This window comes from Alligator mississippiensis, chromosome 2 (genome assembly GCF_030867095.1).
Source record: "Alligator mississippiensis isolate rAllMis1 chromosome 2, rAllMis1, whole genome shotgun sequence".
Taxonomy (NCBI): Eukaryota; Metazoa; Chordata; order Crocodylia; family Alligatoridae; genus Alligator; species Alligator mississippiensis.
In genome coordinates, this window is record NC_081825.1 from 197,458,614 (window position 1) to 197,478,351 (window position 19,738).

Here is a 19,738-nt window from a genome sequence, read left to right on the forward strand (position 1 = left end):
ACAAATCTTAGAATGATAGGCTAGAAAGTTTAGATATATTAGATACAATTGAACTACCTTAAAAAGTAAATCAGGAAGATGTTTTATTTATATCCCTCATCCATATGCTGCAGCAATTTGCAGTAATGAACGTCTTTTCATTTAATTAAATTTTACATCTCACTACATAATCAGCATAAAAAAAATAACTAGACCTTTATGTTTTCATTCAATACACAAATCAATATATTTGAATAAGGGGTACATGAAACTGGTATTTTCAACTAAATTGATTTTATGGTAGTGTCACAAGATCAGTTTTGTTTTGAGCAACCTTCAGTGGTCTCTTGGGTTAGCTGTTTCCAGGATCTCTGCACTGGGCCAGACTAAACCTTCTCTGCTCCATTTGCATCACTTCAGGAGTGAGAAGGGCCCACGTTTTCTCTAGGGGAATTTCCATGAGATGCAGAGCCTGGGTGTGCTGGACAAGGAAGACATTGACAGGGCACAAGACAATGGCAACACACATTCTGCAGCAGTCTTATCAGTAACCATAGCTTTTAAAAGTGGGTCTCTGCTACATATTAAAGCTGCCCAACGAGTTTATGAAGTTTGCATCCAGTATTAAAGCACATTCTAACTTGAATCCAATGTATAATAAGTTAACTCATTTGAGAAATCTCCATTTTCATCTGCATTAAAATGAGCAACAAACTGCATTTCCTATTGATCAGCTCATTTTCTTAATCATTTTCAAGCACAACCTAAAATTACTGACTGTGAATCTGGTACGCTGAAAGAGTTGCACTTTTCCTTCCTGGGAAGACCCATCCAGGATTTAAAACATAGACTTGCTTGCTGCTACCTTTACATCAGGAAGAAGGCTAGTATATGTGGAATTCAAAACATTTCAAGACCTTCCTTGTAGGAACCACCATTTCCCTTCCTTCAAGGCTTCTTCAGAGAAGACATGCAAGGAGTAAGGCTGCTGGTAGGGCAGCCATCTGAAATGGTAAAGAACAAGTGACCATGAAGCAAAGAATTTCAACACTGTATTTCCTGTATGGAGGATGAGGGCATTGTTGTCCCTGTTGACCTGGGAGTCACGAGTTTGGGTGTTGAGAAAAGCAATAGTAACTAAAGCTTGGTTTCTCACTCTACTGGCTCTCAATCTTCTACTAGCAAATGATTTTTTTTATTTTTTTTTTACTACAGGTAAAAGCACACATGATAACCCTACTGGTATTAAAAGAGTTCTGGATTTTGTGAAATGGGTGCAGTGACTGTACTGAGAAGTGAGTGAAGTCCTTGATCTGCACAGAACTAAGGCAGTGCAAGGATGGTTGTGGCTCAGCTGCAATATCCATCTGCACCTGGATTCGGGTATGCAACAGGGGTTTGTTCTCCTCTGTTCTGCTGCTTTAAGCACAAACAAGAGCACCCAGCAGAACTAAGCATGGGTATTTTGCTATTTTTCCTACTGGAAGTTGGACTGTAGCTAACTTATTTTAGCTTTTACTGCACACAGAGCAGTGACAAGGCTTCCCATCAAAATGGGAATAACTTGCAGCTACTACTACCAACACTGGATATGAATTCAATTAGAAGTAATCTGTACTCAATTGCCAGTCCTGACTCATGTTTCCCCAATCAAAACACTGAACATTAATCTGTAATCTGAAGTACCTGGCAAAATGGTTTAAAAAATGTAAAGTATTTCTCCCTTCTTGCCATCCATGGAAATTATGAAATACAGAAACAGCAAGTAGGCTTTTCAAAAATCAGCACAATCATTTTTAATTGTTACATTCCAAAGAGGATATATGAAAGTTAATAACCTGTATACACCTCTTAGAGGGATGAGCACAGAACCACAGTTAAAAAAAAAAAAAGGTACAGCTAGTCCCAAGGTGACAGGCGCTAGTTAAAGGTATGTGCATTAGACCATCACTGGAGACAAATGCAAAAGGGTTTTTTCCTTGTGGTTGTTGTAAAATAAATACTTTATCATCTACTAACTCCTGAGACTTTACTCATGAAGAGATGGGAAAAGATGTTTTTGTAAGATACCATACACAATATATTAAATGATCAAATCAAGAGAGTAAAATGCCAAACTGGCTTAATGTGCACTGCATTAGAATTTATCTACATCACAGTACTTTAAGTCTGCAGCTCATCAACAGTCACTGTCCATTTAAGCTTCCTCAAAGAATCAGTGCACAAACCAAGTGATGAATACCACCCACTAATCTTAAAAATGAAAACTACACCACAAGATTTAGGTTCCTAATACACAGCTCTAAGTAACCAGGAGAAACCCCAAGTATATTTACAAAAGTCTGTGTAACCTGATTAGTGAGTTGTAACCAATCTCTTGTGACAAAGTATATTCCCTGTTACTACTTAAATCACAGAAGCAGAAGTGAGAAATATACATTTAAAAACCATCTTAAAGTCATAATGATAAATACAGTATCAGAGTTATATCCAAAGATACCTTTGATTTTGTTTGTTTGTTTTAGTTCTGTTAGCAAAAGCGATCTGAAAACAAAGAATTATTAGCTTTAGGCTAATTACAGGTATTCATTTTTAATAGCTTCCACTCTGGTACATTCTTGCAAAAGGTTCAAATGCTTTTTTGCCAACAATAACAAACCAGTTAAAGAACCCTTCAGAAGTGGTAGGAGCAGGAAGACATAAGTCAGCTAGTTCCATTAGTCCATTTTGCTTTCTTCCAGTTATCAGTTAACTCAACTTGACATCAGTTAACTCAACACAACATGGCGGTCAAAGACAGATTTGCGTTGCTCTTGGACCTGCAGCTTCCAACGCTGCTGAGCATACTCCACTTTGTTCAACACGTTGGTACGACTCCGAGAACGAGCCAGCACAGCATGAGCGTTGGCAAAAGGTTGATGATCCTAAAGTTGCAGAAAGTAACATTTATATTTCTGTGATTTTAACTGTGTAAATACATTATCCTGGACAAAAGGAAGACACACTAGGCTTGACAACCTTTAAAAACAGATAGGAACTTCAGCACTTTACAGAAATTAACTGCTATGAGTTTTCCTTAGAGGAGCCAAATTTAGCGTGCGTGCTCTTTAAGGGGAGGCCTCATACCAGCAGCAACTCATGCAACACAATGGTAATATGGGGTCTGATTTTACACCATGGCTGTCATTGGAAGCTTAGCCACCAAGTCCCATGGAAGAAGAACCAGTCCTTCTGTGGGCAAGAGAATATGTCTTAGTACCATGTGCTAAGCATTACATTTTTTTTTTAGGAGCTCTTTGAATCAGAAGCCTGGGTGACCAAGATACAGGGATTCTCCCATCAGTTTTCATGAGTGGACTCCAATTTAAAAATGGAAAATGGAGGAGCCCATGTCAGTATGCCACCAGCTTTCAACTGGTTACTGTAAAGCTGTTTGAGATGTTCACACAAAGATGCTAAGTAAAAACCAACACCCTTTGATATTTACTAAACCAACTCCATTGTGCTCAGCTGTCTGAAAAACAGAGGGTAAATACAGCTGTTTTAATGACAAAAACCTCAACAACAACCCAGCATTTATTTACTGTTTCCTCTACCTGTTTTTTTAACAGTACCTGCCAAAGCTGTATTTTTTCCAATAAATAAATCCCACGGAGATATAACGACATTTGAAAAGATTACATAAATGACATATTAGGATAAACACTACTGATTTGTTTCTGCGCTTTTTGCATTTCTATGCGTTGACTTCCTTTTGCCAAAACCCACATTTCAAAAGTGGTGGGTATTAGTGACATGTGCTGTATAAAGGAACACAGTCACAATGACCTATTTAAGGAGGATCCTCCTTAAATGGACTGTCATGGATTACACTGCAGTACTACCTAGGAATCCCCAAGATACGGGCCAGGACGGAACAGGGTCCTCGAGTACTGTACAAATACAGAACTAGATGATGCCTAGTTCAAGGAGTTTGTAATCCAAGTATGAAGCAAGTGATAATACATGAATAGGAGCGCACAATAAAATTTAGACAATACAGTTAATCACATCTTAAGAAGTAACCCAGCCACACTGGTGCAAATAATGGTACAATAAAACAGAGAATAAGGCACAAAGTTATTACATAAAATATGCAAAACAACTTTGCAGCTGATTCCCATCATGCCTTGAATTGCACATGTGGCCAAGCTGATCAGCTGACTACTGTGCCCAGTTAGCTGATCAGGGCTCCTAGCCTTAGGGGCACCACATCATGGTTAGGATTCGATTGCAATCCCAACAACAGCATCTTGTGCCATGCGTATGCAGCATGACAGAAGGGGCGATTATTGAGACTGCTGGTCAGATCCTATTGAACTTTTAACAGGGACCTAAAGGAAGGATATGAAATAGCATAGTGCAAATCGCTTTGAAAAAAATTACAGGGAGCTCCTTCCACTAAGAGGGGCAGCATGAGAGAGGGCAAGGAAGTGCTTGTTTGAGAGTTTAATGTGAGGGCACAGAAAAGACTGGGCTCAATGACAACACAGAGACAGGAACCGTCTTTCACCATATGAGCCATAACTGTTAAGGAACACGATATGCTGCAAAGGACCTTGAGAACAAAGGTAAGCAGATTGTATTTGATGTGATAAAAACAAGCAGCCAATGAATGGATGAGATGAAAGACGTGACGTGGGCTAAGTGAGGAAGTAGGAAAATCATCTTTGCACAGCTATGTGAACAGACAGAAGCACTTTTCTGGTCTGAGAGGATGCTGCAGCACTCAGAGCAATGAACTTGTGCGAGAGTTTTTGCTCCACAGATGAAGACAGGAAGGATCAGAGGTTATCTTTAGTGCATAGTGAATCCAAATTCTATTCCACCCTGCCCCTAAACCCTCTATCCAGGTTTGAAAGACTATTAAACCCATGCTAGCTTCACAGTGCTATGGCATACATTAGAGTGTGGGTTCCAGTTTTATTCAGGTTGGAATCCACCAACTTTGTGGTGAAGATGTCAACAAAATCTCAGCAAAAAGAACCGTGGGACATGCCTCATACATGCATGGGTAAAAGCAGAGATAGTGATGACACAATAACACAGATGGAACTTTGTTGGGGTGGGAGTTGAATACAAGCTAGGTTAGCTTAGTTGCTCAGACACGTGTCAATCAACTAGGCTAACTGAGCAGTGTAAATATACTGTAGATGTGCAGTGAAGTTGTATTGTATGTACTGTTACAGACACTATCCAGGAAAATATTTATTGAATATACTGAAGTTACGTTTCCACAATGGAAACATAATCTCTGAAGGATAAAAACAGTTACTTTCCATCATGATGGTTGGTGGGCAAGACTAAGTGATATACTTTTCTCAAATTGCCCAGGATAACAATTCTAAGTGTTCAGAACAGTTTGGTAAGTACGATGGAAGTAAATCTGACCTACCCTGCATATAAAGATACAGAGCAAATTTCCTCAAATATGATTCCTCAGAGCAGACAAGCTGGGAATGTAAAGCAGTTAAAATGACACTCACTGACATTTTAGGGGTGCACTGATAATGATTTTTTTTTGCTGATACCGATGGCCGTTCATTGAGAAGCCGTATCGGACGATACCAATCCGACTGCCAATACGCAACCCAGAAGCTTGGAGAGCAGTGTCTGGCTGGTAAGTCTACTGGGGAGAAGGGGTGTGGGAATGGGGGGGCAGATTAAGGCCCTGTAGTGAGGGAGGGGAGTGGGGCTGGGGTAGGCGCTGCCCAGCTGGGGCAGGGCGTGGTGTGGGATGCAGCTTAAGCGGCTCATCCAGGGGGTGCAGGGAAGCAGGGTGGCTCCCATGGGGAGGCAGGGCAGTTCCCTCCTGGGGGAGGCATGGGGGGGACACATGCTCCCCAGATCTATGTGCGGGGTGAGGGCGGGCTGCAGCTGCAGGCTGGGAGCAGTGCTAGGCTCTTCCTAGCAGAGAGGTTGGGCCGGGGCTGTGCTCAGGGTGGGCAGCGGTGGTGCTGGGAGGGAAGGCAGGGTCAGGGAGGCTACGGTGAGTTTTGGGGTGGCTGTATCCCACCCCATATCCCTCCTCCCAGCACCACCACCACCCACCCTGAGCACAGCCCCAGCCACGCCCTGCCACTGGGAAGAGCCTGGCACTACCCCCAGCCCCAAGTGGCAGCCTGCCCTCAGCTTGCACACAGATCTAGGGGGTACATGCCCCCCATGCCGCCCCCCATGCAAAGTGGCAGGAGCCAGCCCCTTCCATCCCCCCTGGACGCACCACTTGTAGTTCCATCCCACGCCCTGCCCCAGTTGGGCAGTGTCTGCCCCTGCCCCACTCCCTCCCTCATTGCAGGGCCTTGATCTGCCCCTCCCCACACCCCCTTCCTCCCTCCACCCGACCCCCAACAGACTTACCAGATGGACACTGCTCTCCACGCTGCCTGGCTGCGTGCACACTGTGGCTGAGCATGCATGTGGCATTTAAATCGGCCACATCAGCCAAAAAAAGCTGATTGTCAATAATGTCAATGTTCCTTTTATCGGTGCCAATATGATATGGATTGATGCATCAGTGCACCTCTAGACACAGGACTTTTAAACAGTGTGTGTAAACAAAGACAGCCTTTTGTTTTACAATAAACAAAGCGAATTTGGGCTCTCTAACATCAGCGTGAAACTCTTTAGCTTTGCTGCATCATTAGCCAACTACTTACTCTGAAAGCACTAATGACAATATTCTTAAGGACCACATATAGGCTATAACGAGCACTTTTAAATGAGGGTACAGATTAAATGGTCATTTAAAACCATATTAAACTAGAAACTAGAGTTGTCTAGGCTGCTAGCAGATTTGAATAAAGCAAACCAAACTATACCTCCTTATAGGACTGAGGGTTGGTTTTTTTGTTGTTTTTTTTGGGGGGGGGGGGGAAGAGGGGTGTGGTTTCTAACTTAGTAAAGATACACTGCACTTAAAATATATTTTAATATCTACTACCAATGTGGTTTGGCCGAATATAGCAAGAATATGAGTTTATTTTCTAGACTCTATGCTTTTAGATATTTCATGTACTTTAATTTCTTATCACAGACTGAGAGCCTTAAAATTCTTTGATCAAAAAGGGCACAATACTGATTTTCTCCTCTCCTTCCATCAAGGTTACCCCAGGTTAGCATATCCACATTCTCCGCTCAGACGTCTCTTCATAGCATATGGACCATCACATTTACAAAGCTGACTGTGCTTGCAATGTCATCTAACTTGTCTTATCTATGTATTTTTATCTACATTAAGAATAAAAATACTGGGCCAAACACTGGGGAAGCAACTGCTCCCACTGGTTATCTATGGTCTATTTCCTTTATTCAGACAGAACTCTTGAGAAAAAATTATCTTGATCTATGGGAATGTATTCTCATCATGCATGTAGCTAGTTATAATGCAAAGGAAAATTATTTATTTGTAATCTCCTAGGTTACCTCATGATAGTACTTCACTGTCAAGCATTTAATCTTTTAGTATCTCCGCTAACATCTGTTGGCATATCCAGGGAAGACCATCTCATTCATGTCTGTACTGTTAAGATTTTTCCTTTTCCACTGCACAAGACCACCTAGTATGTAGCAACCACTACCAGGACTGAAGGCATCAACGTTTAAAAGGACACATTTTAATTCCTACTTTTTCATCCCTTTCTTCCCCAAAATTTAGACTGAGGTAACAGTGAGGAAACTCCAGCTCCTGATCTTAACGTCCAAAAACAAAAGGTTCTGCAGAGGCCATTACAACCTCCTGCAAATCTGGAGATTATCATGCCCCCTTGCAAAAAGGTGGTTTTTCCCTGAGGAAAAAGCTCTCTCATCACTCAATACTTCCTTGCACATAACCTGTACCTTCCTCCCCAAAACCAGCTGGGAGAAATTGGGGGGTCCATTATAGGCGAAGAAAAGGGATCCTTATGACTCCAGAAATTGTGCGTGTGTGTTGGGATGGAAGACTGGGGGGGTGAGGCAGTGAGCAAGCAAGCAGTGATGGCATTAATTGCTTCAGGTCTGGGAGCCATGACAATTAACACTGCGAACATGCCCCACCCCACCACGAACTTTGAAGACCTACGGGTGTGTATTACATTCCATATTTTCTCACATACAGCCTGCCACAAAATGTTCAACAGCATTCAAACGAGGTAAACTTACCCCAACGTCTTCATCACTTTGTATAAGCTGTGAATGTCCAAAGAGACGTCTCTTTAGGATAGGTTCTACCAAGGTAAGGTACACCATATATAGCAGAAGCAGCCCCAAGATGGATAAATAGAGTATGATTGTAACCTGCATGTTGTAAAATGTATGCAGAGTTTATGGTAGTGTTGGAAATATGCTCCACACAATGCTTTCAACACAACAGACAGCAAAAGCAAAGAAACACAACTGCTTTAAGCTTATTAACTTTGGCCACAAACACACAAATTAATTTGAAACTAATGACAAAACAAAAGAAAGTTTTGTTTAGGGAAGAATTTCCTCTTCTTAATGGTCTTTGCTGAGATTTCAACTCTTTGCCGCAAGCAAGACTGGTAGCTGGTGGAAAGAATCCTACCACAAAGAATAACAACATCCAGGTTGTGCAGTGGGCTGGTTGACAAAAATCAGAGGTTCCTATTACAGCCACACCAATTTGTCTTCATTCCCTACTTATCTAAGACTTGCACAAAAACATCAATGGAGATTGAAAACCATAAAAAATGTAGCAAGGCAAATTCTAAATAGTCACACACTTAAAACATCAGAATGCTTCAAAATCCAAAAGCTTCTAGCAAATATCAGATCAAATTTTGAAACTAAAAAGTTAAGTGTATCCCCTCTAAGACCAAGTCTTAGTTGCCATGTGGTGTCACTACTGTTCACTTTATGTTCAATTATTATGAACAAGATGTTTAGAAAGGGAGATATTTTCAAGCTTTACAGTACTTGGGATGTTTTGCTTTTATTTTGTCAGCTCTGTTTTATGGGTGGATGAAAGACTTGAATATGTAGCAGGGGAATTATATTGTTACCTTAATAGTGTATGTGCTTCTCTCTTCATATTTGCATTCACAACGTAGGCAATACGCTTCCACGTCAGGTCCTAGGACTGGCATAGGGTCAACCACATGAAGACAGTCACTGGAGACAAACAAATTGCTTATAGTCAGTTTGGCTGGTTTTACCCAACTCTTTGGACAGTTTCTACTGTTCACAATGTGCAGGCTCCATAACTGCAGGCAAGAGAGGCCAATCTTTGGTTAAGCCCAACTTTCCTGGGTTATAACATCTAAGATTTAATAGAGCCACTTTTCAACAAGTTTAGTTACCCGAGCGACTCGTTGCTCAGACTTCACCATCTAGCTTGCTTGCAAATTCTTACTAGAACTAACTAAACATATTTTAGGCCAGCAGGGGCCTGGTACCCTCCCCAAATGCCACTCAGATCCCCTTCCCCTGTATGATCTGCTGTTGTGTCTTCTGTTCTCTACTCTGCTCCCTGCCCAAGCTCCTGCTGAGATGCCTGTTCCCTCCCTAATCTTACTTGTCAAATAAGGAGGCTACCTGTGGCATGTGCTGTTGGTTGGCTACCCCTGTTCTATACCAATGCTGAGAAGTACAAATTACAAGGCCACAATTTAAGAGTAGAGCCCTGCACTGAAGCATGCTTTTACTCCAGCCTCACAGAAACTCTTCCCACTCCTGTTTTTTCTCCCTTCCATATCATCCTGCTACACCCTGCACTGGGAACATACGTTTAAATTAGCAAACAAAACTTGGTCCAATAAATTCCTGTGAGCCAAGTTTTTTCTTCCACCTTATTCCATCCCCAAAGTTATTTTGTCCCCATGCCTAGTAGCATGCTGGCCACTTTTAGTGATCCCAAAGGGATCTCCCTTTAAATAAAGAGATGAGATAACTGCTCCTTCCCCCATCCCAGTCTCCTCTAGCTTTCTGTGTAGTACAGAACCAAAAGGGGCATGTGACATTTACATCAATCATGTATGTGTTATGCAATAAGTAATGAAAGCTCAAGAACAGCCCTGCCCCATTGTTATCAACAGTTACCAGAGTTATGGCTCATTTAGTTTATTTGGGCACAGCAGAGCATTCAACACTTGGTATAATCAGGGCTATAATAAAGAGTATAAATTTGCTCCCCCCCATAAAACTAATCAGAACAAAAAGGGCTGGAAAAAGAGTCTTCATCTAACATAGTCATGGAGATAAGTGGCAACTATTCCAGCTACTGTCCTCTTTTTTCCTTTTATTCTTCAGCATTCAATTTTGTATCCCCCTCTCCATCTAAGTCAGGGCTAACTGATAGCCTCTATGTGGTCCCCCAGGGGTTTAAATGCAGGCCCTAGTCAGGGCATCCATTCCCACATGGCACTCTGGCTGCTGCTAGAGTCTCTGAGATCTTCCTTCAGCTTCTGCTTCCTACCCCTGAGAGCAGGGCACCCCCCAGGGCTGAGGAAGTTCACAGCTGGGGATTCAAGAGAACCGAGGAGTGCAGCACACGGGCAGCATGGCATGCAGCCCCCCAGAAGTTGGGAAACCCCAAACTAGGTCATCCTTCCAGTGCCTGAAGGAAGATCAATCTCCCTTTGGTACATGATAACAACTATTCTTGCAAATGAGAGTTACACATGTACCAGAGGGAGTGTGAAGCTAGTGTGCTTGCCCCTACTCCACTCCTTTGTTTTTTTAAGCAACACAAAAAGTGGCTGTTTGGGAATATATTCAGTTTTCTCCAACAGACAAAGTAGAAAAACAAGTAAGTGCAAGCATTATTGAGCTAAAATTAAGCAATGCAAGATAAGATCTTTAACTGTGCTTTTGGCATATGAGCCCTTGTCTTTATAAAATTCCAACCTCAGACACCAGCCATCACAAGACTGCTGCTCCCTGCCAAAGCATTGTGCAATCCTGGGCCTTTTGCTGACTCACACTCTGCTTGTTTATACCTCTAACTGAAGGCTTCCTTTTGGTATACAAGCACTTATTTACTGCTGGGGCCACTTTCTAGCTTGGGTGTCCCAGTAACAGAATAGCCACAGGCAGGTTATTAAGATACTAATAGAGCTGCTATGGAAGCACCACTCAGTTAAGAAGATCCAACAGGGGCTGGATTATTATGCCTGGAAGCCAGGTGACCAGCTACAACCTCACCAACCCCTTGTGTCTCATTTGTATTTTCCTTTAAAAGCCTGAGGAAAAAAAATCTAATTATCAAAATTCAAAAATTCTGAGTTCTGTTAAGAAGAGAAAGGAGATTATATTTTTATTTGGAAGTTCTCCTGTGCTACTAACTGCAATATTCAAATTCCAAGTCAACTCGAAGTAAGTCATCAACAGTGTATGCTCACATGAGCAGAATATGAAGTTGCTTCCACTTGACTGTCTTATAAATACATCAAATAGCAATGGCAGCAAATCTTAGACTGTTCTTGTTCAGTTTAGTACACTGGTAGTGTAACTAAGTCTCAAATGAGGACACCTGTAAAAGCTATGAATGAGCATTAGCATACAAGGATTTTGATAAATATATTTGTCTTAACATACCCACATTTTTATTTAAATTCCTAAGTCGTCCTATTTTATCCTCATTAACAATATGCAAGGACCTTAGAACATGTTTGGTCTGTTGAAACAAAATAAAAACTATGAAGGAAAGAGCATCACTCTCAAGAGAACCTGACTGGGCATTTGAATGTTGCAAACCATGGCTTGAAATAATGGGAATTAACAGAATTAAGGGAACATTCCCTTGTATACAAGGGAGATGAGCAGACAGAAACTATGTATGTACATCTTAAACTCATTTAGCTAGCAGAGCATCAGGGAAGTTGGCTCCACTAATCATCAGTACATACTAAACCACTTTTATTCAGTCTTGTGAGAACATAAGAACTGCCATTTACTGGGTCTGACCATAGGTCCACGTAAACCAGTATCCTGTCTGTGGCAGAGAGGATGCCGAGGGAGAGGGTGAACAGGGTATGTCCAGAATTTTCTTGGCCCTGTTCCACTCCTGTTGCAGCTTACCCACAGTCAGAGGTTTAGGAACTTCTGATTCAGAGGCTGCACCTTGCTATGGTAATTCAATACCTACTGCTAGATCTTTCCTCTATGAATCTTTCCAACTCCCCTTTGAAATGGATTAGAACCATCAGCCTTTACATTTATGGCAATGTGTTCCACAAGTTTATTATACGCTGTGTGAAAAAGAACTGCCTTTTGTTGGTTTTAAGCCCACTCCCTAATAGTTTCATTTCATGTACTCTAGTTCTAGTAGTGTGACAGGTAAATCCCTATTTCACTGCAGCACTGAATATTTTTGTAAGCCTTTACCATACCATACCATAGTATTGCTTACAATTCTCTTCTTAATAATCTCTAACATTTTAATTAGTCTTTTTGACTGCTGCTGAACACTGAACTTATGTTTTTGACAAACTGTCTAAAATGACTCCAAGAAATCTTCCTGTGTGATAACAATTAATATGTACAACCTATCCCTGTGTATGTATACATTTGGGTTATTTTTTCCATATGCATCACTCCCCACTTATCAACATGCCATTTCATCTGCAATTGTGTTGCCTATCAGTTCAGTTTTTCAAGATACTTCTGTAGTTCTTTGAGAACTGCATTGCTCTTTATTACTCTGAATAATTTTGTGTCATTTGTAAACTTGGCCACATTACTACCGAGCCCCCTCCCCACATTGTTTAGGAATATATTAAAAACCATGGATTCCAACACAGATACTCAGGGCACCCTACTGTTTACTTGTTTCTAGTTTAAAAACTGACCCTTTATACCTACTCTTTCTTTTCTATCCTTACATCAAATTCTGATCCACAAGCACTAATCTTGTGGCAACCCAAATTCCATTGAGCCTTTGATGCAAGACATTGTCAAAGGCTTTTTGAAGTCCAGATACACTACCATCACTCCGATCCACATTCTGGTTGACATCCTGAAAAGATTCTAATAGGCTGATGAGGCATGATCTCCCTTTTGAAAAGCCATGCTGATTTCTCCCCAGAAATTCCCATATAACCGCAAGCGGAAAAATGGTTTTTTGGGGTCAGTTCTATTGACATGTGCTCTGGAAGGATTGGTTCCAATAAGGAAATCTCCCTAACAAGAGTAAAGAATGATGCAAAAAACTCACCGAGTTCCTCAGTAATAGCCTTGCCCTCTTTTAGTACTCTTTTTACAACCTGATCATCTAGTGGCCCAACTGATTCCTAAGCAACCTTCCGCTTCTAACATACTTTAAAACTTTTTTATCGTTATGCTTTATGTCTCTAGTAAATTCCTCCTCAAATTCTTTTTTAGCTTGTATTATGGCACTTTTACATTTGACCTGCTAGAGCTTGTGCTCACCTTCACCACATTCAGATTTGACTTTCACTTTTTAAATGAATATTTTTTTCCTTTTCTTAGTGTCATTTGACCATGTGATCTACTTTCCTCCCTCCTTTTTTAAAAAAAAATATTTGTAGTAGTCATTTACTTTGTGTCTTCAATATGATGTTCTTAAGCAGCTTCCATGCTGGTTGCAAGTTTTTAACCTTTTTTGGTGTCACTTTTAATTTCTTTCTAGTTCCCCTATCTTAAAGTTAAAATCTACTATGGCAACTCTTTCTGTTTTTGCCCCTCTTACAAGACTGTCAAGTCCAATCACATTGTGGTTCATATTACAGAGTGGCTCAGCAATAGTTACCTTTTGTACCAGACATGCAGTTTAATGTATTATTCAGTCAGAGCTGAAATGGTCCACAATAGCTATGGACCCAAATTCACCATATGGCAAACACTTTTAGTAAGGTTCCTGCATCCTCAGCTTATACATACAAGCTCCTGCGTGATTAGGTCCAGTGTCTGAAGCACCAAAAAATAATCTCAGTGAAAGAACCAACAAGACTCCCAAATTGTAGGCTCATTATTATACCCATGATGCTCACCATATCAGACATTAACATCAGACTTTGTGAGCGGATAAACCAGTTGTAAGCAGCCATTATGTGGTGAATAATTTAGAGACGCTAAAAATTGATCTAGCTCCTGTGTCACATAAATAACTGAACTAATACTAAATGGATGCTGTATATCATACTGTTCTGCATCTACAAGCAAGTTTTATTGCTGAATAGAAGGCAAAAATATACACCACTAACATTCCCAACTTTAATGCACATAAATGCACTCTCTAGCCAAATTCCATTAAAAAACAGTTGATCAGGTATTTGACATAGCAGGAGACTCACTAATTGAGGAATCCTTGTCAAAGCCAAATAATTACAATCCATTCCAATGATTCTTAACCAGGGAGATGCTTTTAAGAATGCTATGGGGGGTTGCACAATATTAGTACTGTTATGTGGGAAAACACCTATACATGGTTTACAAGACAAACCCAGAGATTTCAAAGAGGAAACTACAAATTTGCCATAGCCCCTTCCCAGTGCAGCCCCACCCCACCAGGAAGAGCTTGGCACAGCTCTGGCCCCAGCCTGCCCTGCACAGATCCAGGGGCACACGCCCCCCAACCACGCCCTCCCAGACAAGTGGTGGGAGCAGTGGCAGGAGCTGCAGGACAAACAGGCAAGTGCCGGATGAGCTGGTGGACCAGTGGCTCCCAGACGAGCGCTGTGCAGCCACAGGAGCCATACCTCCCTTACCCCCCCCGAATGAGTTGCAGCTCCGTCCCATGCCCACCCCACCCTGACTGGGCAGCGCTTGCCCCTGCCCCAGCTCCAGCCCCATGCCTCCCTCACTGCGAGCGCATTCATCTGCTCCCCCCATGCCCCTTTCCTTCCTCCTCTCCCCCATATCAGACTGGCCAGCTGGAGGCAGCTCACCAAGCTACCGGGCTGTAACCAGAAATCAGATCAGTATCGGCCGATATGCCTCCTTAATAATTGGCTGTAGCTATGGGCTGCAAAAATCTCTATCGATGCACCCCTAACCCATCCCCCTCTCCACCCCCACAAAAAAGAGAGCAGAGAGAATAGCTTGAGGCCTTGCCCAATCCTACAGTTCCCTTCATACAATTACAAAAGAGAGAACCATCTCTCATGTGTGTCATCTTGGAAAGGTGACAAAGACAAATGAAACATAACCTTATAAACCTTTATAATTCCCCACAAACTTACCAGTCTTTCTGTGTAACATTTCTGTTGTAAATATTGCCACGACTGTCTTTGTAAGGAGGACATATGCATTTACATCGGGCATCCTCTGAATCCTGGAAAATAAACATAAGCTTAGAAAAAAAAAAAGTGTCATCAACCATCAAAGCTCTTAACAAAAAAACGACAACAACAACATAAACTTAGCAGCTACAATATACATTTTACATGTACTTCAACTATTTGTAAAGTATCTACATCACCATAATCGCTGCTCCCCCTCTTCCCCACAAGTGTCAGAGAAAGCAGTAACTATTTTAAAGGAGAGCACTCAATTGCCAGAACTTTACAGATCAAAGTAATGTAGCAGGAGCCTACCCACATGACAACAATTTCTTTGGAAAAACAAAATGCATTGCTTTAAATTATCTCAATTTTCTATAACATGAGCTTTTTAAAGAGGATTTTAGCATGGTACAGCCAAATTCTCTGTACAGCTGTCATCACACATTGAAGATGATGCAGAATGGGACAGTGAACAGCATAAAAAGGCTGGATGAGGAAACAGTCAACAAGAAAGGCAGTCTGGTAACAGTACCCTGGTGGACAAGTCTTTCCTCACCAATTACTTACTATCCTTCCTTGGCAGAGACAGACTTTTACAAGAAACCATTAGGGGAAGCACTGTAGCACATGGCCCTCTTGTTTTAATGCAGTTGGGGGTAAGAGGACAAAAAGACCAAAGTCAAGGGCAGCCAACTGGAATCTGACATAAAAGAAAGAGAAAGAGGGAGAAGCAAACCAAAAGGAAAAGAAAGTGGCAGAGCCCAAGTATATGCAAGGAAAGCACTGAAGAAAGGAAAGTACAACAGAATGAACAGTACAGAGATATGCACTGGAAACTGCACTTTAAAGTTTTTTAGTTTCTTTTGGACTGGGAGGAGTTGTATTCAAATGGGAAAGGAGTAATGAAAGCCTATAATAAGGAAACAATTCTTCCCTTTTCCTGTGTCCAGGGATGTGGTAGGTTTTTGGAGGGGCCAGCAACAGGTTTATAAATCCTTCAGAGGCTGGCTTAATCGCAAATCAGATTAACTGCTCTGAGGAAGTGAGAGCAAGAGCCAATGGTGATACTTGGCCCACTTGATTCAAGTAAGCTTTCTATGAAGTGTAGCACAGGAGGCTGTTTATAAAGGCAAGGATGAGAAGTATCTACCCTGGATTCAACACTGGTTTGGTCAGTAAAGGTAAGAGCAAGCTTAAGTGGCTGTAGCTCATTAAAAAACCCACCAGGGACTGGTCTGGCTCACCCACCTGCTGAGGACAATCATTTTGTATGTTTATACCTTGCTGCAGGGAAGTCCAAGGTCTAATTAATATTAAAGAAGAATGCTGTGTGTCAAGATCCCTGAATAAAGCGGGAAGTGCTTGCTGTCAGCTAGCTCATAAAAGAGCATTCACACTCTGTAAAAGACAGCAAAGAGATTTATGTCGAGTGTTCATCTGCTACAAGACAGCAGTCAACAGCACAGCACCAACTCACATTTTAATCAGATAAAAAGAAAACCAAAACAAATCTAGAGCAATGAAACAGCAGAAGCCAGAAGAGACAAGAACAAAACCAGAGAGAGAATAAGGTGCTCACACCCAGGACACTAAAATTTGGGCAACAAGACAGAGCCATGGCAAAAGAGGACACACATCGGAGGCCCCTGCTCCCCTTTTGCATTCTAAAAATACAGCAGTACAGAAGCACAGCAGCAAAAAGCTTCTTTGACAGACATGTGCCTGATTGCCCTCCCATGCCTGACAGATGCTCAATGAGCACTCATGGTGCTCAGGACAGGTCCCAGGGGACTGGAAAAGGGCCAATGTGGGCCCTATTTTCAAAAAGGGGAACAAGGAGGATCTGGGTAACTATAGACTGGTTAGTCTCACCTCTATCCTTAGGAAAACCTTTGAAAAAATGATTAAGGAATACATTTGTGTGAGTCCAGCAGGAAAGTAATGCTGAAGGGCAACCAGAGTGGATTCACAGCAGGTAAATCCTGCCTGATAAACCCTGTTTCTTTTTACAGCCAGGTCACAAACTTCTTAGATGCAGAAGTCGAGGTAGACGTCATATATTTGGTTTTAAAAAAGCCTTTGATAGATGTCACATCCCATTCTCATAAAAAAAAAAAACAGAGTGGCTGTGACTCAGATGATTACACAGTCAGGTAGGTGGCCAATTGGCTTATGGGACGCACCCAGAAAGCAGTAGTGGATGGGTTGGTATCAACCTGGAATGATGTGGGCAGTGGTGTCCCACAGGGCTTGGTCCTCAGGCCGAAGATGTTCAACACCTTCATCAGTGATTTGGACAAGGGCATATTGAACACACCGTCCAAATTCACAGATGACACTAAATTACGGGGCAAAGCAGACACACTGGAGGGCAGGGAATGGATTCAGGAGGATTTGGACAAGTTGGAAAAGTGGGTAGAACAAAATAGGATGCAGTTGAACAAGGATAAGTGCAAAGTGTTGCCCCTAGGAAGAAGGAATCACCAATACACATACAGATTGAGGGAGTACTTTCTAAGCAGCACAGCAGCAGAAAGGGATCTCGGAGTCATAGTTCATTTAAAGATGAACATGAGTCGGCAATCTGATAAAATGATCAATACAGCTAACCACAGTCTATCATGCATTAATAGGTGCATTACGAACAGGTCTAGGGAGGTAATACTTCCCCTCTATGCGGCACCGGTAAAACCACAGGTGGAGTACTGCGTCCAGTTTTGGGCACCGCACTTCAAGAGAGATATGGATAACTTTGAGAGGGTCCAGAGGAGGACCACTCATATGGTTAGGGGCCTGCAGGATAGGTCCTATGAGGAGAGGTTGAGGGACCTAGATCTCTTCAGCCTCCATAAGAGAAGGCTGAAAAGGGATATGGTGGCTGTTTACAAATTTGTCAGGGGGACAGGCAGCAAGGAATAGGAGATACTCTGTTTACCAAGGTGCCCCTTGGAGTAACTAGGAACAATGGCCACAAACTGACAGACAGCAGATTCAGGTTAGACATCAGGAAGAACTTCATGGTAAGGGTTACCAGAGTCTGGAATGAGCTTCCAAGGGAGCTGGTGCTGTCCCCAACCTTGGGGGTCTTTAAGAAGAGACTGGACAAGCACCTGGCTGGGATCATCTGACGCCAGCTCTCTTTCCTGCCCGGGACAGGAGGTCAGACTCAATGATCTGCTGAGGTCCCTTCTGACCCTGAAAATCTACGAAATCTACGGTGCCGTCCCAGTTAGTAATGTCAGATCCCTAATATTCACATCTTATAGCTGAAAAATAAGCAGGGACAAGAAGAGAGAGACGTCTACCAACATCTACCCTATTCACATGACATCTACCAACATCCCATTTCTCTGACACAAGTCACAAAACAGTGTGGCCGACAAACATAAAACAGACACTCACTTCACCCTTTCTACATAGAAAAGAATTTAAAAACAAACAAACAAAAAACGTGTCTGTCTGCCAAAGACCAAGACCACCAATACCGAGCCCATTGGCTCAGGAAGCTCAAGCAATTAATGGTCATAATTTTCCCATGACCCTCCCTAATTTTGGGGCTATCTGCAGCAGGTCTCGGACATGAGAGCTGCATGTCAGAATGGGGCAGCCAGTGCCAAGTCTGCCTCTCAAGCAGGCAGCGACAGAAGTGAAAAAGGAAGAGAGGGGGCAGCATGCAAGGTGTCCGCACCGACTTATATGCTGCTTTGCGTATGTCCTTGCACAACGCAAGTAAACCAGCTTCAAGTCACAGAAGCCTGTGCACACATGTATGTGCATGTGTGCACGTGTGTGTATGTACATTTACGTATGTGCGCACACACGTACTCGAATATGTGGGTGCACACGCATGTTCCTGTGTGTGTGTGTGTGTACACGCATGTATGTGTGTATATGGGTGTAGGGGGAGAGCTGCCTCCTAAACACTGGCAGCAGAGGCCCGGCACCCCCCACGCCCCTCCCACGTGACCCCGCCCCTCCCAGCCCCCAGCGCGCGGCTCCCCTCCCCCACGGTGAGCGAAAGCCCCTCCCGCCGGGTTCCACACGCGCACAGCCTCGGAGGGGGGAGGGGGGATTCGACGCACGCACAGCCTGCTCGCTCTAACGGCTGTTCCGCCCGCCGGTGCCGCGCCAAAGGGCTCACCTTCGTGGCCGCCCCGAGACCCGCGAGCACTGCCAGCGCCAGCAGTGAGCACAGCCCGGCGCGTGCAGCCATCGTCGAGTCTCGGATCCGCATCCGCCCGGTCCTTTCTTACCGGCGCCGGCGCGACACCAGCCCCCGAGCTCCCGAGGGCTGCTCCGGCACCATCACTTCCGCCTTCCGTCGCTCACGCGTCACGTGACGCGAGGCCGAGTCCGCCCTGGAAAAGCCCCCCCGCGCGGCGGCGTCCGAAGGTTCCGGGCGTGTCTCAGCCTCAGCGTTCCGGGCAGCCCGCGGGGGGAGCGGCCTCGCGCCGAGGCGCTCCCAGTGCGGGACCACACCTCCCGCCGGCCGCCGTCGTGGAGCGGGGTTACACACGGCGCTCGTCACACCTCGGTCA

At 43.2% G+C, this 19,738-nt stretch overlaps 1 protein-coding gene across 1 annotated transcript; it reads right to left on the reverse strand.

Moving 5' to 3' along the window:
• Positions 1-58: 58 nt before the first annotated feature.
• Positions 59-19,529, reverse strand: TMEM9B (TMEM9 domain family member B). The gene is made up of 5 exons (XM_006268222.4): positions 19,342-19,529; positions 15,159-15,250; positions 9,021-9,129; positions 8,161-8,295; positions 59-2,903 (listed from the first exon to the last, which is right to left on the reverse strand). The coding sequence occupies exons 1-5, from the start codon at positions 19,432-19,434 to the stop codon at positions 2,748-2,750; spliced, it is 585 nt and encodes a 194-aa protein (XP_006268284.2). The 5' UTR covers positions 19,435-19,529; the 3' UTR covers positions 59-2,747.
• Positions 19,530-19,738: the final 209 nt, after the last annotated feature.